We start from the raw sequence: 22133 nt of genomic DNA on the forward strand, positions 1-22133 counted from the left end.
AAGTTCTTAACCCGAGGTACTATTTCTGGGTTAGCGGAGTCTGTAACCTGAAGCATCTGTAACCCGAGGTACCACTGTATTGCAAAACATGCAGGCTAGGGAATTGAATCCCAATCCATTTCAATTATTCTCCAATACATGTGTCAAGGCTACCTTGTGTGTTTTCAGGTGAGGATAAGAAAATAAGAAGAGCCTAGTATTGGGTCAGGCCTGTGGCCCCTCTAGCCCAACATCCAGGTGCTTGTGGGAAAGCTGGGATTTCCATTAACTGGTGTTCAGAAGCATACTGCCTCCACCACCACTAGTAGACATTGCTAGACAGATTCATGGCGGTCTAATTGTATATGTAAGCCATCATAGCTCTATAGTTTAAGTATCCACTGCATGGAGTATTTTCTTTCAGCTGTCCTGAATCTCTCAACATTCAGTTTCATTGGCTGTACACAATAGCACAGTATGAAAGAGGAAGAAAAACCTTTCTGTATCCACATTCTCCATGCCATGCATAAATTTCTATCATGTCACCTCTTCCTCATTTTTCTCTAAACTAAAAAGTCCCAAAGGCTGCAAACTTTCCTCATAGGGGAGTTCTTCCACCCCCTTTATAATTTTGGTTGCCCTTTTTGGAAACTTTTTGAGCTCCAGAATATCCTTTCTGAGGATAGCTTTTCGCTGGTTAACTAACCTGTGAAAATGATTATCACTAGTATCTGCTTCACTAGTATATTTATTTATTTATTTATTGGTCAATTTATCAGATGTGTGCTCCTAAGGGTTTCATCGGGTAGCATTAAGATTGAAAGGGAAGTGATGTTTGCTTCCGTACAATGATGCAAATATTATTTTGCAACTGTTAAAGAAAAAGCAGATATGTCACATTCGTAAGGCAAGACTATGCTTACTAAAAACAAGCAATGTGCTTCAATTTGTAGAATACCAAAAAAGTTTATTAAGTGCTTTGCTGAGACTCCCAGAAATATTCATTAAGTCTGTGAATCCAGTTGGAATCCGGTTGGAATCCAGTGTAGGGAAAGGTAACTTAGCTAGGCTGATGTGTACACAGTTAAATGGTGAGTATTGTTGTTCCCTTTACTGTCTGGTTTGCATTTAGTACTTAAGATCTTGGACAAATATTAAAAAGGGCAGAAAATATGGTTACTTTTTACACAGCCACCTAAACATTACCATAAAAAACACCCACTGTGTTTTTTATCAGACATGCAACAGTTTGCTTTAAAATATATTATTTTATTTATTAAACTCTTAAATATTCAACAAAATAAAAACTGGGGTTAGGAAGAGAACATAAGAGAAAATGCAAGGATCTTTCAACATGATTATGGAGTTATATCAGCATATCCACAACACTCAAAGAGGAGCAGTCATGCAAGCACTATTATATTTTCCCCCACCATAGCCTTGACAACAAATGCAAGCAAGCAAGCAAAAAGAAAATCCCACAGCAAGCTTGGACACTAGACACATTTCTTAACACATAGCTAAACATCCATAGTGTCTAAAAATAAAAATGCACAGAGATGGTGGATGCTTTTCAAGCTAAACATGGACATAGTGTTTTGTTTTTAAAGGCAGGTGTTTAAGAGGTACAAAGGCACCAAAACTGGCAGTTATTTCTGTAGTATATATTATCACAGTTGAATCCTCTACAACCCAAGTTTGCACCTTGATCCTTGTGCTGTTTTAAACAGCAAAATAAAAATTATCATTCTGCATTATTTCAGGTTGGCAATGACATTCACACTTGTGCTTATATGTATACTGGCAGCCCATTCTAGTCACCTCAACACATCCCACCTTTATAATTCATCAGGGTGGATGTGTTTTACCTTTAGCTGATAGCAGGGGAAATTTATCTCCAGAATCAGCCTGCTTTGTTACTTAATCCAATACCTTTATATCCATGTTTTGTAGGAAGATCCCTTACCAGCATAAGAAGAATATATAATTTTAAATGATTTTGACTAAGAGATCAATGATTAAAGGGTTCCATAGAAACATCCTGGGACAGGTAACAATTTTGTATAAAATGAGGGTAATGACACTACTCCCTGTGGCAGCTATAGTTGCACCAGCTCTCAGTTTTGTAAATAAAAGATCACACATTGGTACAATTCATCTCTGCTCAGGAGTTCTTAATAGGCAGGTCTTTTTTTAAAAAACAGACCTATATTTTTTCCTTACTTTATCTTCATAAAAAGAAAATCCATTGGCTGTTCTCTATCTATGCAGTAAAGAGGTAGTTATGACCAGATGCTTATCACTACACACCTTCCAGATAAAAGGGGGAAATAAATACAATTACTAAAAATGTAAGCAGTGTGCTATCAACATTTCCAGGTTAAAATCACAAATCACTATATCTAGCACAGGTGTGGTGCGATAGAGCTGCTCCCATCAGTGCCATTTAGCTGGAGAGCAATGCTTTCAGCTGTGAAAAGAAACACTCATGCAAATTGTAGGTGGCATCACCTGTGGTTCATAATACTGAAAGGAAAAAAAGAAAGAAAGAAAGCTCCAGAGGCAATCAATTTGGAAATACACAGTTCTGTGCAAAAGCTGTAAAAGGACCAGCTACAAGGAATTGGGGAAGGGATTCCTGGATTCTCTGGATAGTTCCAAAGGTCTTTTCTAAGAATCCCCCGTAGCAGCCAATGTTGTTGGACTACAACTCTCACCATCCCCTGCTCGCATGTCCAAAGCTTGGGGATAATGGGAACTGTAGTCCAACAACATATGAACTACATTGGCTAAGAGTATGTAGCCAGAGTAAGAGTATGTAGCCAGAACATGGACCCAATTGAGGTGAACCACAAACTAAGGTGACAAGATATCTGAACAGGTTGTGTACCTACTATAAACCCACTGAGCCCAGAACAGCTGGTTATCCAGAATACCTTGGGTGGAATTCAAACAGAGGTTAGCCGGCATTCTCATAAGAGGACATCAATTTTGGCACAAGATTGTATCATTAAATGTGTTCAAGTTTGTACAAATAAAACAATTCTAGCTAGAATAATCAGCATTTCCTCCTTTAGAGGAGCATTCACATTATGAGGTCTTATATGTCATGGAAGGAAAGCTTGGTTCTGTTCCAGTTAGAAGATTAGTCAGAGGGTAGTGGCTTCTTCTCTGTTTAAATGGAGAGCAAAAACTGGGTTTCTCAAGCCTTGTTGACATAGGTTGCTTTAGTCTTCATCATTTGGTGCATATGAAAATCCCAAAAAAGCATCTGTTGCACTGCAACTACTGGTAGCAAAGTCGGGGGTACGGATGATGGAGCTGGAGACCGCTTCCTGAGTAAATTCTGGGTCAAAATGCCGTAGATCAGCAGGACCAGCCTTGAAAAGGAACAGCAAGTTATTTTTTCTCTATTCTGCAAGCCTCAGCTTATGACAGCAATACTAATACTGATTTTTATTATTACCAATGAGAGAGGAGATGGTAACATAGGAAGATCCCTGCTGGATCAGACCAAAGGCCTGTCAAGTCCAGCATTGTATTTTCCACTTTGGCCAACCAGATACCTGCTGAAAGCCCACAGACAGGACACGAGGGCAATTGTTATGTTATGTGAAGCCTGAGCAAACTATGGCTCTTCTAAACCAGAACTGGATACTATTTCCAACCCTGGTTGAGAGGCAAATGATATTATGCAACCCCAATGACCAACACATGGCTATGATGCTTGGACTTGGCCAGCATATTGCAAGCTTAGCTCCGATTCCTGCATCACAAGTGGTTGGACTAGATGGCCATCAGAGTCCCCTCCAACTCTACAATCCTATGAAGTCAGGAAGCTCCCTGACCAGTTATATCAGGCATGAGGAACCTGTGGCATTCCAGATGTTGTTGCATGCCGGCTCCCCCTGGCTCCAGTGAGCATGGCCAATGGACAAAGAGGGTGGATTTTATAGTCCAGCAACATCTGAAGAACCACAAGTTACCGTGCCTTGGATTGTATGATCTTGGGGAGAGGTGGAGGTTCTGCCCCAGAAATCCTAAAAGAAGATGGAGCAGGTGATCTCTTTAAGCATTTCTTAATGTTCCATCAGGATCCTCCCCCAACTGCGGAATTCCATCAGGCTCTAGGAAAGGGGAAGATGGGACAACAAGGGCTCTCCATTGGCTCCACTGAAAATACTAGCAACTCTTGGCTCATCCTATCCTAATTTGTTCCATTCCAGTTGGTTATTACAATAAGAAGCAGTGCCTGAACTTGCTACCTTCCTGCCCCATCCATTTTCCTCTTGTGTCTTTTTAGGCTGCAGACTTGATGGCAAGGACTATCTTACCCCCTTGCTATCTGTAAGCTGCTCTAGAAGCCTTTTCCCCTGAAAAGTGGGATAAAACAGTTTAAATTAAATAATGCCCAGTCTCTATTCATCATTACGAAGTAGAAAACTTTCCACTTACCACTTTAGGGTCAAATGGAGGTGTGATCCTCTTACTGTACAAGTCGTCCCAGTTTATTGGACTGAAGAACACGTGGTTCTTTATCTCAAGCTGTGAAGAAAATGAATGTCACTCCAGAGTAAGCCATAAATTCTTAGAACTTAGATGTTGGGCACATTCACTTGTATCTACTCACAAAAACCTGTACATTTAAATTTCCATGCATCCACCCCCACCTCAAAAAAAAAACCAACAAAACAGCACCACCATGGCCATCTCTCAGCTCATCTGAGATCCCTTAAGCATTTCCCTTCTGCAGAGCTCAGGTGAACATAACTTTCTGTAAACACAGTCAGCAATATGTATTTGCATGCATATAATTTCCCAAAACAGTACATTAATCAAGAGAAAGCAGCAGCACTGACATACAAAACCAAGCTGCAATGTGGGCAAAGCAAGAGATGCATACGAAAATGTCGACATATTTTCAAGTATCATAGTATGAAAGGAAAGCGATCACTAGCAGCCAATTAAATACTGCTAACTATGAAAGTTAGCAGTAGCCCTCTGTACTGAATGTGTTGCCTACTCTGATCTTATCCCCATACTGCATCTACTTGTCCTTGGGTTTCCCCAGACATTCTTTTCATCGTGCATTCATGATGATTTGTGCTCATGATGGTATCAGGGCAGTTATACGTGGTCCTGCTTTCAAAAGCTTTGGTGTGTACATACTGGGTGGTTTTCAGCTATTTCAGTTTTTACTCAGAGTAAACCCACTGAAATTACTGGGCATAACTTAGCCATGTTCACTCATTTCAGTGAGTCTGCTGTAAGTAAAACTTAGTTGAATACCATTCATTGCTTCATTTTCAATCAGTGCATATCTCATAAATACCCGCTGTGGTATAAAATGTCCCCATGTTTTTGGTCCCACTTTTTGTTGCACCAAAGTGCAATAGTGCCCTTCCAGATAGCAATAATAGGGTAACATTGAAGGAACACTGCGAAACAACTAATATAGCAGAATGATATGTGAACGAGTCTGTATAAATCCACCACTAAAGTACTGTTATTGTGCCCATGGCATGTTGCAGAATACATCCACATTTAAAAAAAATACCAGTCTGGAGGAGTTATTATCCTTGGAGTTATTATCACTGCTGCTAACAGGAATGGGAAAAGGAATGGGAAAAGAATTTCAGTTCAGTTCACATTTAAAGGTGAACCTATTTCATTCACCCTTTCCAATGCACCCAAGGAATTCGCACTTCTACAAATTTTGCAGTGCAGTTCTCCAGTCAAAGAATGTGTGCAAAATATGCATATACTAGGGCAAAGCGTGCATAAAAATGCATATATTAAGGAAAACAAGATGCAAAATGCATTTTGGTTTGCAAAAATATTAGGAGAAATTCCATACAAATGTGTTGGGAGAAATTCATGCTAAAATGCCAATTAATTTTCATGATGCCTTTTTTTTTATGTAAACTGATGTGAAAGACTGAATTTAATGACGGAAAATGAGAAATTGAGAGAAACCAAGACTGACAGATTCACCCAGTGCTAGCTGCTAATATGAAACATTGATTACACAGCCGCAGCAGTCTCTAGTCCCCTAAAACATAGAAATGACATGGTCACATCTTAGGGGTTTTGCAATCAATGCAAGGCAGAAGGACAAAAATGTAGGATGTGGAGACAACCTGACAAGAGAGCAGCAAAGATGACAGGGGACAGTGCAGATCAGCCAATAACTGACACAGAAAATGAGAGGCTGCAGGTGTTTCAACAGGTGTTAAAATATTGCTCTCTCGGGGAAGGATGAAATTCTTAGTGAAAACAAGGAATGAGTAATGGTGACTAGCGCTCTAAACGTACAAAGTCTGTCTTGGCTCCCAGCCTCTTCTTCTGATCTTTATGGAGAAGTCCTTGCAGGATATCGCAAGCTGCTATGGTCTTGGTTCCTTGAATCTGAAGTGGCTTGTGCAGAATATTATCATACATCTGAGACACATCCCGGCTGTAAAACGGAGGCTGATAGGAGAGAAGTGGGAGGGGAGAAGAAGAAGAAGGAGAAAAGTCAAGTTGCATAAGCATGCATTGCAATATTGCAGAGACATCAAATTCATGCTAGTTGTTTTTTTTTCTACAGTTCAACAGGAGAGCTAGGAAACGGAGGGGATAGTGCTTCTTAAATTTTTGTTTCATATACTACTGTGGAATGTTTCAGATAAATCCTCAGTTGCTTAGCAATGACTAAGCATGCAGTCCACAGCTTGCTCTGTTTTAGTAACGCAACCTCAGTCTAACCTACACTCAAGCAAAAGGTAGCAAACACAGCTGGGAATCATATAATTACGGTTCATATATGGTGCACCAATTTGTGACACTGTTTGCAACAGATTGCTACAAACACAAATCAACAGTCAGATACAGGGCAGTGTCAGCAGCTGCTGAACGGTCAACTTTTGTCCCTAGAACATAGCTATGCCTGGGCTAATTGAGCTAATTCCACTGGCACAGAGGAGTAAGGAGGAGCCAGGCTCGTGTCAATAGTGTAAGACTAGTGTGAGTTAAGCATATGGCAAACTTCTGCTGGATCAAAGTCCAATGTTCTGTTCCCACAAGTGCCTAAGGGAAGCTTGCAAGGATGACATGATTGCAATAGCCTCTTTCACGTGTGATTCCCAGCAACTGGTAGTTAGAGGCAGGCATATTGCACCTATGGGGTCACGAAGAGTCAGACACAACTAAACAACAACAACATATTGCATCTGATACTGGAGGCAATGTAGCCACCATAACCAGTAGCCATCAGAAGCCTGTGAATTTGTCTAAGTCCCTTTTCAAGTTGTCCAAGTTGGTGACCATCACCACACCTTGTGGTAACAAATTCCATATTCAAACTTTGTTGTTTCTGTGCTTCCTGTGTCTCCCCAACATTCAGCTTCATCGAATGTCTCTGGATTATAGCATTATTAAAGAGGCCGGGGGTGGGGTGGAATGGGACTTCTTCCCGGAGAGCTGAAAGTGGCTTGAATGAGGGATCATTGTAAATGGGTATAAACACCTCTGCTTTTTGCATCTGGTTAAACAGGATGACAGCTTTTTCTGTTGCTCCAAACCACCTGTAAAAGCCGTTTGTCCCACTGTTGCCTGTGGTCTAAATCGGCTTGCCCACAGCTTAGGATTCTCTTTCAAACCACTTTCAGCACTTGAACTGTTGCCTGCAAAAGCAACGTCAGTTTTTGAAAGCTCACCAAACCAAACAACATTTCGTAGAGAACAGCTCCAAGGCACCACCAGTCTACAGTTCTGTCATAGGGCTGTTTCTTCAGCACTTCTGGAGCCAAATACTGTGAAAGGACAAGAAGATTTAAAAACAGAGCACACCACCACGAAGTATCCCAGTAACTTTCCAGAAGCCACATAGGTAAGGTGAAAAAGGTAGAGGACCCCTCGATGGTTAAGTTGAGTCAAAGGCATCTATGGGGTTGTGGCGCTCATCTCGCTTTCAGACCAAAGCAGGCAGTGTTTATCCACAGACAGCTTTCCGGGTCATGTGGCCAGCAGGACTAAACTGCTTCTCGCGCAATGGGACACCGTGATGGAAGCCAGAGCACACGGAAACGCCCTTTACCTTCCCGCCGCAGCGGTACCTATTTATCTACTTGCACTGAGGTGCTTTTGAACTGCTAGGTTGGCAGGAGCTGGGACAGAGCAACGGGAGCTCACCCCATCACAGGGATTTGAACCGCCGACCTTCCGATCAGCAAGCCCAAGAGGCTCAGTGGTTTAGACCACAGCGTCACATAGGTATCCTTGATTGGTAGTTCAGCAACATCTGGAGGATTCAAGCTTCTTTATGTGACAGACTGTTGCCCTGTGTTTTTGTATGAAAACATACAACTCCCACCATCCCTGTCCATTGGCCACGCTGGCTGGGTTTGATGGGAGTCCAACAACATTTGTAGGGCCACAAGTTCCCTACCCCTGTCGCAAAGTATAGTGCTTCTAAATTCTCATTGGAGTACGGGTTGGGGAGGAAAAAGGATAGGAGAAATTCAACCCATCCAGTTTCAAGTTAAGTTGAACAACCCTTTTTTGTTTTTACCGTGGCTTGTTAGCAGATTACCCAGCATGTTTTAAATGGGAGCATAGCCTCACACCTCCAATTCAGGCCTCAATTCATAGTTTTGACACTTTCAGCTCTTCCTAACAGAATTATAAGTTACTTCAGCTCATGATGTTCACTGTCCCTACAGAGTTCACACAACTGGCAGAGAAGAGAAGGGGACGAATTTGCAGCTTCAGATTCAGTACTTTGACTGTTGTTTGTTTTAGATTTAGAGCAGATGTCCTCTGTTAAGTTGTGGGTGAACATATCAGATGACACAGCGATTCTTCAAACAGCTCTTGTTTATTCACAGGCCAGAATAGAACTAAACTGAAGGGTTCAGCCAGCCTGCTTATATAGAGCTCCACTACAACGACACAGTAACCACTTTCTGTAACTATCCAATCACTGAACGTCACTTTCGATCCCTTATTTGCATATGTGGACCTGAGTGAAAACTATCTACAGTATCCCCCTGCTGGCCCAGGGTGAGAACTTCAGTACATAACATCTTCAACTTTGGGGGGCCAGGTAGCACATTAAGAAATGTAAGTAAGTGTCATGGGCACCACAGAATACCCATTTCACATATGGAAAAAGGGCAAACAATAAGCAAAACATCTACCCACACTCCAAAACAAACACATATTAAAAACAACAACAGGCAGCAACCCCCAAAAAGCACCTTCCAACGAACAGCCAACCCCCGAAAAACCAAAGCAGTCAAAACATCCTGCAACACCCCCCACAAAAAAATCAGGCAAAACAAATGGGCAAGCAGAAAACAGGCAATGCATCTCCACATGGGTCCCATAAGAGCATGGGTATCTGGCTGTTGCTTGCATTTCATTTTCCATCAATCCTACTATCACTTATTCTAAAAAAGAAAAAAAGAACGAACACCTAACCTCAATTAAAAAATAAATAAATCACAACTTGAGAGGGGCAGAGGGCTTTGGCAGGCACCAAGGGGTGTCTGATAGTACCACAATGCCCATGACCACTACTTTCGTGATCCCAGATTTAGAGAATTGCATTGTGTGTCATGGCACAACAACATCAGTAGGGGCTACTCTGTGTAAGCCTACAGGACTAAAAAGCCTACTCAGCTGGCACAGTCCATTCTCAGTGGTGGTGCTCAGTTCCTTGGAAAAGTCAAAGCAGAGACAAAATCACCTATTGAAACACATAGACGTGTTTTCATAATCATACCTCTGGGGTGCCGCAGAAAGTAGATGTTGTTTCCTCTGGCTCCATTCCTTCTTTGCAAAGTCCAAAATCAGTCAGTACAACATGGCCCTAAAAGAAAAAGGAGAAATACTGAGCTCCTTAGGAAGCTGTATTCCATATTTTGCCACTTTTGCATTCCTATTTGACTTGGTTGTCCCAGTATAATTACAAAACTTTTCCTACCAACAAATAACAACTGAAGTAGATCACACAGTAATGTGCAAGAATCCATAAATACATACCTGACAATCCAAGAGAATATTTTCAGGTTTCAAGTCCCTAAAGAAAGGAGGAAAGAGAATAAGGGAGGTGGGAATATGGTGATTAAAATCTGGTGGGATTTCAGGGAATCCTCCTCTCCAGCTTCAAGTGCTTAGATGTATCTGTTAAAAGAATTACATCTTGCAGATTCCAAAAAGTCTCCAGAGTTACCTTTCACCAATGAAATTGGTTCTCTTATACACTTGCTTTATTTTCTAGCGTTTCTAGATCATCTGTTCATTGGCACAATGTTTGGTCATTATGCCACACTTTTTAGTGCAGACATCCTGCTACTCTTCTAACCTTGAAGGGGCTGATAAAAAATGTGATGGGAAATTGCACTGCTGTGTAAGACTCCAGCTCCCATCAGCCCATGCCAACATGGCCAGTTGCCAGGAATAATGGGAGCTGTAGTCCAACAACAGGAGGGGTATAGGTTTCCCACCCCCCTGTTAAGTGGCTCTGGGGTGGGAAAGAAACACATTAGGAGAAACAGGGAATGGTTAGTGATATGGAGGATTGCCTCTTGACCGCTACTAATCTAGTTCATCAACTCTTTAGTGGCCGAGGTGGGGTGTGGGGTGGGGAGGTTGACATTTCAAACTATTTTTTTTAATAAAAAGAAGAGTTAAAATTTTATCTTCTTTAAAGGCAACATTTTTCTGGAAAAAAACACTCCAACCTTAATGTATCACAGCAGCAGCAGCATTATTGAAATTGCTTCTTAATATATCTTACTAAAGCTACCCGCTGTTATTGCAAAAATACTGTACCGGTAGATGATGTTCAGTGAATGGAGGTAGCCCACCGCACTGGCCATTTCAGCTGCATAGAATCGGGCTCGAGGTTCACAGAAGCAACGTTCTCTTTGCAAATGGAAGAAGAGCTATGAACCAAGATGGGAGAATTTGAGGCTGGAGAAAACTTATTCCGTAAGTACCTCTATGCCTGAATCAAGAGACTTAACAGGTTGCTTATAACAGGGTTTTGGATTTGACACACTTTCCTCAGAAAACAGCTTCATTATTCCACACTCATGGAATACCAAGTATTCAGTATTCAACCCGATGCCCTATTCCTCGGCTATTTCAGGAACACAGCAACCTGGTGCCCTCCAGATGTTTTGAACCACAACTCTTCCCATCAGAGATGCGGTACAAGACATCTGGATGCACTGGGCTGGGGAAATTACGTAGCTTATATAAATTATGTAAATAATTACATACATTATGTTGTCATTATGTTGTTCTACACCATTCATTTCAGTGCAAATGGGGGGGGGGGAGAGAATGCAATCAGTGATGTATCGTTTGCAAGAACAACAATAAATATCGATCACATTCAGTAGACCAATTTCCATTCCTGATACGGGATGAGTAAGTGACCACAAGCAATTTCTTCACCTGTTTCCATTTTCGTTGGAATTCTCTAACATCCCTCACTGTCCCTTTTCCCTTGTCTGTCATGTTTTGTTAAGATTGTAAGCCTGCCGGCAGGGACTGCCTTATTTTGATTGTTTGTAAGATGCTTTGGGAGATATTTTGGCTGAAGAGTGGTGTACAAATGGTCTAAATGAATGAATAAGTAAGTAGTCCTAAGTTTGAAAAAGTTGAAGACCACAGGGGTACAGCGTATTAAATATGATAACTAGAACTGAACATATGCCAAATCATTCAGAAGACTTTTAATATTGCACCTATTCACGTTGAAGGTAAAGCCCAGAATGATAGCGCTGACAGAACCCAATGCTCTGCGTGATGCAAAAAACTGACACTCACTCACCTCTCCTCCATTTACATAGTCCAGTACAAAGTATAGTTTCTCTTTGGTCTGGAAGGAATAGTGGAGCCCCACAAGGAAAGGATGTTTCACATTCTTCAGGAGCACATTGCGTTCTGCCATTATGTGATTTTGCTATGAAGAACCGAGACAGAGAGAGAGAGAGAAAGAGAGGGAGGGAGGAAGGGCTAAGTTCACAGATCAAGTTTTGTTTTGTTTCAAAATTAAATTCACTACAGTCACACACATATACATAAATGTCTTTAGCAAAGCCTAACAGCAACTTCAAGGGAAGGAGGAATTTAAAATAGATCTCTGGCATGGGAGGAAATGGTTACACCCCCTCGCTCCCCCCAAGCGAGAGCTGGGGTCCTAATTGGAGCCATGGATGGGATTTTCTGAAAATCTTGATGTTCAGCTTCTATACACCAATTTTATTTTTCTAATTCCCACCTTACTCTTTGATCTCAACAAGAAGAGAGGGGGTTGTTTTGCTGGCTCCAACAAAAATGCAAAATATTCTCGTATATTATTTGCATTATTATACATACATACAACAATGCATACAACTGTATGAAAATGCTCATTATACTACAAGGGCTGACTCTCATGCATATTACAAGTATAATGTATGTATAACTTTGCATATAATTAGTCAGGCTTTAAAATAAATGCATGGGTGCTCAGACATAAGCGGAAGCTCAATGAAGCACAGTCAGGTTGTGACTGCCAAATTTCTGTGTATAAACCCATTTGAAATGGATTCCTTTTCCACCCCTGAGACCCCCACAAGTGCAATTTATAGAGTAAAAGAAAGAAAAAAGAACAATTCATTCATCTACAAGGGACACATTTAGTGTTGTGTGCAGTTTGGCCCTCATACCAATGTGATGCAGTTCACCAATGGCAGACCATGTTTTTTGGTTAGGACAGAGGCTGGATCTAGACACAAGCAAAAAACGTTTCAGGAAAACGCATTGTAACGCGTTGTAAACCTCGTAATGGGAAATAATGTTGCTGAAAGACAGAACTCCACTCCGCCATCAAGTGTCACAGTGTTATAATGCATTTTAAACACTTTTTTTTTTTTAAGAATGTAGCTGACTCCAGGGAGATGGCAAGTATAAAATAGCTTTCAAAGCCCAGAAATTATTCACCTGAAGAGCTATTAAGAGTTGTGCTCCTGCAGATATAGACACAGATAGAATCTCTCACGCACACACAGAGAGGGGGGCACGAAATACAGAGCATAGGGAGAGAGTAATAAAACTCATTTGTTGAAAGTGCAAGTAGATTCCTTTGAAATGATACCTCTTTTTTCTTGAGAATAGATTTCTTCTGCAGAACTTTCACAGCATAGAACCTCCCATCAGATTTGCGTTTTGCCAAAAGGACCTGAAGCGGGATTGAAAAACCAAGGGGGTAAAAGAAGTGTCCAGCTTTCATGTCCTTAACTAATTGGTCAGTGTTTTATGTTCACATTACAGTGGCATGCCAAGTTGGCAGCTGCAGAATGTACAGGGCAGGGAGACTTTGCTTCCTCCATTGTGCCAATCAGCAGGCCCCATTCCTAGGAACAATTTGGTGTTGGTGTTGGGGTGAATCGATGCATAACTGAACATATTTTGGATTTCCAATAATCAAGAGCAGCAGCAGCTTATCACTAATTAATCCATTGCACACAGTAACTGCTCCCTACCTTAGGCACAAAAGTAAAATTGAAAAGAGAATGGCATTGAAACTTCTTAATACGACTTTCGTTATTAAAATGGGCCCTTTAAAGGTACCACTGAGATGCTGTGAGAGAGCATGTCAGGCTAAGACTTAGGGAGTTCTAGTTCAAATGCCTGCCAAGCCATGATGGTCACTTAACAGGATGGTTGAGAAGATAAAGATGGGGACTAGGTTCAGAACCCTGAGTCCCTTGAAGGATCTGTTCTCCAGATTGCATTCTAGCTCCTTACTTTAAAATGGCAAAAGGGAGCGGCAGACTAAAGAGCAGGAATAGCAATAACAAATGGGGAGGGGAAGAATCACATTGTGGGTACAAATGCTAGAATTTAGGGCACCAGTTCAAAAGCACCAGAAGCCATGCATATGAAAGCAAAGTGGGAAAAGAAATGGGATGATGGTTGCCACGTGTCATTGACACAGTAATAAAAGTAAATAAATAAAATTCTTGCAAACTAGGCCACTTACTTTTCCAAAGCTACCTTTGCCAATTATCTTTAGGAAGTCAAAATCTGTTGGCTTGGCACTGTTAGAAAAAAGAAACAGAGTAAAATACATAAAGCTCTTTTCTTCAGTCAGCTAGATTCTCCCCACCGCAACCTTTCCTCAATTCTGTCATTCTGTCCTGGCAGATAAAGACATGGGATGGTAGTCAGCTAAGATTTATTCAGAGTGGAGATTAATGGACCCAACTTAGTCATGTTCATTAATTTCAATAGGTCTATTCTGAGTAAACATCAGCTGACTACCACTACCGTTCTTACAGACATTCAACTCTTCATAACCAGATAAACTGCTATTCTCTTGGGTGATTGCTTGGCTACTGGTGCATTTTTGTGGCTTAAGGTACATATTTAGGAAAACCAAGCAGAAAATAGGAGCAAAAGGTTCAGATACAAACACAGTAAAATAATCTCTCACATGGAAATGATAGAAAGGATATTTGGGTTAATGGCTATTGTATTAGGGATTATCTGTATACACAAACCTGAAGCCCTCTTTGCTTCCAAACTTGAGTACCAGGGCTGAGGAATCTGTGACCCTCCAGATGTGGTTGGACTCCAGCTCCCATCAACCCTGAAAATTTGCTAGGCTGGCTGGCAGCTGGTGGGAGCTGGGACCTAAACAACAGCTGAAGGGCTGCAGCTACCCCACCCACCCCTGCTGGAAATGCTAATTATTAGGAGTAGATGAGCATGAGGGATCGTAACATGGATTCCAAAGCTGTCCTCCTCCACACAAATCTGTTTCAGAGCTCCTAGCACTATATCAACAACAACAACATTTCTATCTGTCTCTTCCTTCCAAACAAATCCAAAACAACACCAGGGATGGGCAGAATATAGATCTCTGGGTGATCCATAGATCACCAAAGATTTTGGATTCCCAATTCTTTTAACAATAGGAGCTTTCCCCTAAATTAGTCCATTATAACAAAGAAATCTGAGGCTGGAGGGGATACCCACAATGTGTGTGAAAGGTCCATCAGCTCAGCACTGCAAACAAATGTCTAGCCTAAAGTGCACCCAGATGTGCCCTCTTCCTCAATTCTATATGCATCTCTGTCCCTTGTCTCTCAGCCACTGTTTTGTACTTCAGTCCAGCTAGTGGATCTCGGGGTTCTAGGGGGAAAGCAAAGCAGATGTTCTCAAGCTTGATGCCCACCCACCTTTGTAGGAGAAAACTCGCAGCCAGAGAACGAAGGAATGACTGGGGATTTCACAAGCCCAAGTTTCCCAAAGTATTAAAGCTGACCCACAATATCTGGCCAAGAGTGTAGTTAGAGCTCTTCGTCTCTCCCCAGTAAAAGAAGATTGGCTTGTCTTGATGCTAAGGCTTTATATTCCATTGTTTGGGAGATGTATGTGCTGGGGTTACACAGCTTGTGGGGGTGGGCAACAGGAGGACAAATGCACTTTTAGGAGGATAAATAGATCACACAATTGTTGGGATAAGTGGGGATGTTTCCCTTGAGGCTGTGCTTTTGTTGCAGGATTGTCGTTGCAATAACCAACTGCGTTCGATTTTCTTCACAGAAACACAGATTTCTTTTCCTTCACAGTTGGTACATCCATTGCTGTTGTGTGACTGCAATATAGTATGTCCCAAGCATCTACTGAGATAAGGGTTGTGACAAGAATAGTGAAAACAAGCAACATAGCTATACCCCATTCGATGCTGTTATGTAACCTTTATGAACAATATTGATTTGTTGCACACAATACAAATGTCTTAATTTGAGGAAGCACTTTTGTTTTGGTGACATTGCATTTCCCCAGCTCTCAAACCACAATATGTCATTGCTGGAAATACTTGATTCCCCCCCCCCCCCCACAGCTAACAGTGGCACAGCTACCTGGAGTGCTGGTAGGAGTGGGGTTGCACGTATTTTGACCATATACTGGCTAGTGTCTGTGAAGTCACCAAGAAGGTACAATAAAACTCCCTCCCACCACTACCCCGGCTTGCCTATAATCCAACACTTCACTTTTGCAAACAGAAGATGTGTTCAGGCGCTCCAGACACCTCAGAAGAGCAAATTAAGGAAAGTGAAGTAGAGCTTCATTGCATTTCTTAACCTTGCAAAATGTGTTGACTTTTGCATGCACTCACTTGGGGTTAGCAGAAGGTCCAAGGTTGATGTTGTCCGTTGGCGATGAAGGCTGAAAAATGACAGAAGTACAGAGCTGACGTTAGCTAAGACCGCCAGGGTTGAGCAACAGTGTGAGAGAAGGTGGAGCTTCTGGTACAGTAAATGCATACCAGCAAAGCCTACTGCAATGGATGAGGCTTTCCAGTCCCCCTCCCCACAGACACCCTTGGACAGGTGAGGAACGGAGCTTCTTAAAATTCTCCACCCTCGTATTTGAACCCATCTAAATACATTTAAGAAAGAAGCTACCTGGACCTTACCTGGCTGTCATCTTGGCTTTTGGAACGGTCCATTAAGGTGACAACCCTTTCAGCACTGTGAAAAACAAGACAGCAGTCAGTTTCAACTCTAGCCTCTGGCTCAACAGGGAGAGCCCTCAAGTTGCAGATGTTATTCTAACTTAGAGGGATAAGTTGTCAGCCATAGGTGGAAAAATAACACCTGAGGGAGCTGTTTATTAAGTGTGTATTCTATCAAGCCCATAACTGAGATTTTATTATTACTGAATACAGATGATGTAGCCCGCCCATCTGACTGGCAAGACAGTGCGCAGGCAGGTAGGGTCTCAGCCGGCATACCAGATGGACACAGAATTAACCCTTCTCCTGTCTCCATGCAAGACAGTAAGAAACAAAACCCTCAGCAGCAAAATAGTCATCTGTCCTCTTTCCTGCTTTTAGCACACAGTAGCTGGTACTGTAGATGCAATGTTTATGCATGCTGTGCTATTTCTGGTGCCATATCCCCATTCTAGGTGCCTTAATTAGGGGCCAAAGTCCACACAATGCCAGTGTCATTTTCAAAGTATAAAAGCAGCCCCTGGGAGCTGACAAAATTGAATCAAGGGGAAGGTCCAACCCTTCTCTATCTGTAGTATTTTGCTGATCAAAGGCTACCTCCAAGTGGCAATTGGAACCCCTTATTAGTGGGTGGGAGACAGACATTCATATTGTACATTCCTTCCCCCCGCCCCCCAAATAAGGAATATCAGCTAACAAAACCAGGTGTCACAAACTGTAGCACATGAATATAAACAATGTGAATATTCATCCCCCTTACTGATATGCTGATAGGAAGAACACTCTTGCTATTAAAGCCCCAGGGGAAATCCTGACCATCAAGCTTCCCCTTCTACCGAGGAGGAAAGTTACAAGACAAAACCTTTTGACATTTAATACTCTCCACCCCTCTCCACAAGAGATTGCGAGGCAGCCCAAACCCCTTCCCTTATTTTGTAAGTCCTACAGTTCCACAGAAGCCCCTTATTTCAAAGCATGCTGTGAATAGACATCACTGCTCAAAAGGATCTCATTTTGAAACATCTCATTTAGCAGCGTTACTTACATCTGCATGAGTAAAAGCCTTCATCAGAAGCAGAGTTGAGCAACAAAGCCATACTGAGCAACAAGTCCCAGTTTGTGCAAGAGATGCTTCCCTCTGCAACACACCCCGTGCCAGCCAGCTCAATTCACTGCTTATTGCTTGTAGGAGATTATGATCAGGCTCAGCTTTAAAGCAACAGTGACCCCCTAATAGAAAGAGCCTTATACTCACTAGGAACACAGTCTGGAACTGGAGGTCTTGATCGTCTGTTCTAACCTCTCTCGCCCGTGCTTTATGAGATCTACAGGAAAGGGAGGAGGAAAAAGTTAGCAAACTGTTCCACTGGCAGCAATCGCAAGAAATACACACAGAGATACATTTGTTCTGAAGTGACCTTGCCCTTCTCATGCATCCACCCACAAAACAAAATAAGCAAACTTTATTGGAGCTAGGGAAGAGACTCGGTTGCTGCAAAAGGAAGCTTCTAACCTTATTCGGACAGGAGTGCAGAAGCAAAATTCGGAAACCAGTGAGTGATGTCCTGTAAACGACAGCCTCCCTTTCCAAGGATACTACCCGGGATTGTCCTGCCTTTCTGTGAGACACAGATCACAAGGCAGAGGAGCTGCCCCTTTGGTACATCATACTTGGCACAAGCTCAGTCCCTCTCATTCAAAGCTTTCCAAGCATTTTACGAACATGCATTGCGCATCACAGCACAAGCACTATCCTCCTTTCGCAAAGGAGAATGCTGAAATGATTTGCCCAGGTCAGTGAGACATTCAGTAGACTTGCATAGATTTTGCTGCAATTGTTGTGGTTGTCTATTAAAGAGTGGTGAACAGAACTGGGCTGGCTTGTTTCGTTTTAGTGCATTAACACAACCTATTCACAAAAGCGAGGAAAGTTCCTATGCAAGTTAAATTTACCTTAAGAGTGAAATTGACTGGACCAGAAGTTTCTTCCAGTCCAATCAAGAAGCCTCACCAGGATAACCTAAAGGAAGCCCTATAGTTAAGAAAACTCTCCTTTTCTTCTACAATCACAGTTCCTCCCGCCCTGCCATTATAGCTGCAGTTATATTGACAATGCTGGATCAAGGCCAATGTCACAGAAGGAGGAAGAGAGAGAGAAAAACATAAAAGCAGGCTTTTAAAAATCCCTCCCCTCCTATGTGCAAATATGCAATGGACAATGAAGAACCTGAATGGTCACCAAACTGGATGACTTTAAAAGTGAATTAGACAGATTTGTGGAGAATAAGGCTACTATTACTGGCCACTAGTCATTACTTCCAGTATCAAAGGAGCATGCCTCTGGATTCCAGCTGCTGAGAAAAATGAGTGAATGAGCGCTACTGCCCTTCTTTATTTTATAAAGTCCTCCTGTGTGAAATTTGCCTGGTCTTTTATTTTGTCTCTCCCAATAAAAGGACAGAACAGCACCTAGTGAAACCTACTGTGGAATTTGTTTTGCCCACATTTTGTCATAATAAAGACAGCAATAAAATAAGACTGCTGGCCTGGTGCCCTGAGAAAGGAGCATGAAAACAAACTTATTCAGAAGACAGTTTTGCTATGGGAAAAACACAAAGAAACCCATTGCACTTTGACTCAAGAGCTTGAAGAATTAAAAAAAGGGTTCTTCTACTCCAGCATTCTGCTTGTAGCAATAACCAGCAACATGCCCTGGAACCTCAGGCAAGGCATGATATAGTACCACACTCTATTTGCTCCCAGCATCAGTACACTGCAGCTAACCATGGAGGCCCCATTTGTCATTGACCATATTAAATGACAGAACTAGCTTGAACTTGAAGTGCGAGAACTTGAAGATATGTCTCCCAACAAATGGAGATAGGGAAATATGACACCTTTAAAAACCTAGTATTGTGTGTGCATCATATTGTGTGTGCACCAGTTCTCTGATCAATGAAAACTTAAATGGCACACAATGTATTCATGTTCTCTATCCATATGTACAGGCTGAGCATAAGTGAAGACAGGGGTGCCAACTTGAATAAAATATTGGGAGGGGCAGGTAAGCCCTGCCATGCATAATCAATCACAAGATGTGGTGCACAACCACCATTTGAATGGCAATGTCCATCAACTTGAGGGGAGTGGCCCCCTCAAATATTTTATTGGGGGCCTCAAAGGGACTTCGGCCCTAGGAGTTGGCTCCTATGGGTGAAGATATAACTTAACTCCAAAAAAGGTCCTAAATGCATAGCTCCTCATGAGATTTCAAGGGGAACTGCCAACACTATCAACTTCCTTACAAAAAAAGCACATACCTTTCCCCCTTCTTTTTAATGCAGACTGACATGGAAATGTGAAAATCTGAACTTAAGATTGGTAAATGAGAAGCTGGGAGAAACAAAAACTGACATATCCATACATCCCTACTTAAAGTATTTCAGTAGGAAAAGAACATAATGGAGACCGGTTACTTTCGTAACTTTAGCTTTTCACTCTTCATGTTTTGGGCATGGAGCCTGGGATTGCCTCAACCACAACAGATCTACTCTTGAATTTCCACCAGCAAAACTGAAGTTCTATCTAAATCTCAAGCACAGCTCATACATAAGAAAGCAGCTGATCCATCTTCGTTTATTCAAGGCCAGGCTAACTCTACCATCGAGTATGAGTACGTGCTGTAAATAATGAGCCTCCTCCTCTGCAAGGAAGTGCTGGGTCAAGTGCAGAGAGATTGTTTAGAGAATCAGGATGAGATGTTTTGGAGGTGAAGAGGACAGCTTGACCCAAAGCTGCATCAATCTCTTAAGTTTCACTCCAGCTGCAACTTTACGGTGAAAAATTTCACATGGAGTCCACTAAAGCCTCCCTTTCCCAGACTGCTCTGGTCCACATCCATCTTTATTAGGATTCCATCCTGACTTGGATAAACTTCACGTTCATCACCAACTGTCCTCCTACAATGTAGCTGTGATCCAGCCTAGGGATAGGCAAATTAGTCAATTTCAGTTTCTCTCAACATCTCATTTCTCTAATCTTAAACTGAGTTATGTACATTTCCACAGAAATTTGCCACGGTTAAAAGAAAATCACAAGAATGTCAACTCTTTTTTTTTTTACTGTGAATCTCCCCTAATGAACACATTTTCACTAATATTAATGCATACTTTTCCATCTTGATCACTGAGATCCTCTGATGGGGCACTACTTGCAGTTCCCCACTCTTAATAATGGCGGAAAGAACCTCAGGGGAGTAAGCGATTGGCAGGAATCATTCTTTCATTGTTTTAGACATCTCCCCCCCCAAAAAAATGCTGTCATTCAGACAGGACTCTGCAATGAGAATCTCTTTTCACCAGCCAATATTTACTGATGTTTTTATTGCGCTTATTGCAATTTTTGTAAGATGCGCACCGCCTTGCTGTATCCTCTATCCAGGCAAGCTGGAGGCATTATCAGAGTTCAAGGATACATTCCAGTTAGGGGGAAAAAAACCACTCAAGGAGGGTGCAGCTCAGGGCCTGTGTGAGAGCTGTGATTTGGGGAGAGTGGGAGTGAGTGAGGAGTGAGAAAGAAGAGTAGCCAAGGACATGTCTCCAGGGCTAGAGTGCACTAGAGGGATGTATTTAGCCCCTGGGCAAAAATCTCCCCACCCCTGTTCCCCACTGACACTCACCATGGTTTGAGAGTCCTACCTGGAGATTCTGGGAACCTGGGATAATTTGCAAGCAACACATGTGCTCTACCCTGAACCACAGAGCCCCGCCTTAGAGATCATGTGGGATCTCTAATTGGAAAATCTTCCTATGCAAATTACAGTAATCGCCACCGGAAATTTTACTGAGTGGTCTAATGTTGCAGGTTCGTTTCACGTGCATTCAGTAAACCAAACTGACAACTTTGAAATTGCCAAGCTTGCCTAATACAGTGGTACCTTGGGTTACAGACGCTTCAGGTTACAGACACGTCAGGTTACAGACTCCGCTAACCCAGAAATAGTACCTCGGGTTAAGAATTTTATTTCAGGGTGAGAACAGAAATCGTGCTCCGGTGGCAGCAGGAGGCCCAATTAGCTAAAGTGGTGCTTCAGGTTAAGAACAGTTTCAGGTTAAGGAAGGACCTCCAGAACGAATTAAGTTCTTAACCCGAGGTAGCACTGTATTGCATTTGCAAATGGCATCTGTTCATTGTTCCTAAGAAGAGGAGTTTGGATTTGATATCACGCTTTATCACTATCTGAAGGAGTCTCAAAGCGGCTAACATTCTCCTTTCCCTTCCTCCCCCACAACAATAAAATTGTTAATAAAATTATGAAACACAAACTTTATAGAATCATATTGGCAGAAAAAATGGTAGATTCCATTTGGGGAAAATGTCTGTGGAAAATTTTCTACCCCCAAATCCCTGAGCCTCCCTGTAAGTCAGCTAAAGTGCCCCAACATTTTAGCTTTTCATCATACGGAAAGTGCTCCCACCTCTTGTTGTTGTTTGTCTTTTTCAATTCTACAGCCAAATGCAGCCACCAGATATTTTTCTGCAGACATTACAATACTGGCTGTTTAATTTTCATTCCCCTCCTTACTCATCCCTAGCATGGAATGTATCTTTCCTTTGCTGCCAAACAACCTTCTTGACATTTCCTTAC

At 42.0% G+C, this 22133-nt stretch overlaps 2 protein-coding genes across 18 annotated transcripts in view; one reads left to right on the plus strand and one right to left on the minus strand.

The window, feature by feature from the left end:
- Window positions 1–22133, plus strand: part of LOC310709034 (uncharacterized protein) — a 431701-nt gene that overhangs the window by 71318 nt on the left and 338250 nt on the right. The window lies entirely within an intron of this gene.
- The window catches only part of SGK2 (serum/glucocorticoid regulated kinase 2), a 33959-nt gene continuing 13053 nt past the window's right edge, over window positions 1228–22133 (minus strand). For 8 of the 15 annotated variants that reach the window (XM_083508199.1, XM_083508194.1, XM_083508203.1 and 5 more), the window contains 13 exons: window positions 17742–17811; window positions 16448–16502; window positions 16148–16197; window positions 14003–14060; window positions 13115–13198; window positions 11807–11938; window positions 10798–10910; window positions 10006–10042; window positions 9746–9832; window positions 7677–7772; window positions 6295–6450; window positions 4435–4524; window positions 1228–3359 (listed from right to left, as the gene is read on the minus strand). In XM_083508199.1, the coding sequence (XP_083364325.1) occupies window positions 3207–3359; window positions 4435–4524; window positions 6295–6450; window positions 7677–7772; window positions 9746–9832; window positions 10006–10042; window positions 10798–10910; window positions 11807–11938; window positions 13115–13198; window positions 14003–14060; window positions 16148–16197; window positions 16448–16502; window positions 17742–17811 (1181 nt within the window). In that variant the 3' untranslated portion in view covers window positions 1228–3206. Of the gene's footprint in view, window positions 3360–4434; window positions 4525–6294; window positions 6451–7676; window positions 7773–9745; window positions 9833–10005; window positions 10043–10797; window positions 10911–11806; window positions 11939–13114; window positions 13199–14002; window positions 14061–16147; window positions 16198–16447; window positions 16503–17531; window positions 17812–17999; window positions 22124–22133 lie in introns of those variants that run through there. The other 7 variants (XR_014527301.1, XR_014527302.1, XR_014527303.1 and 4 more) reach the window with 6 other exon arrangements.

The sequence above is a fragment of the Podarcis liolepis genome (assembly GCF_965112155.1).
Source record: "Podarcis liolepis genome assembly, chromosome: 6".
In the NCBI taxonomy this organism is placed as follows: Eukaryota; Metazoa; Chordata; class Lepidosauria; order Squamata; family Lacertidae; genus Podarcis; species Podarcis liolepis.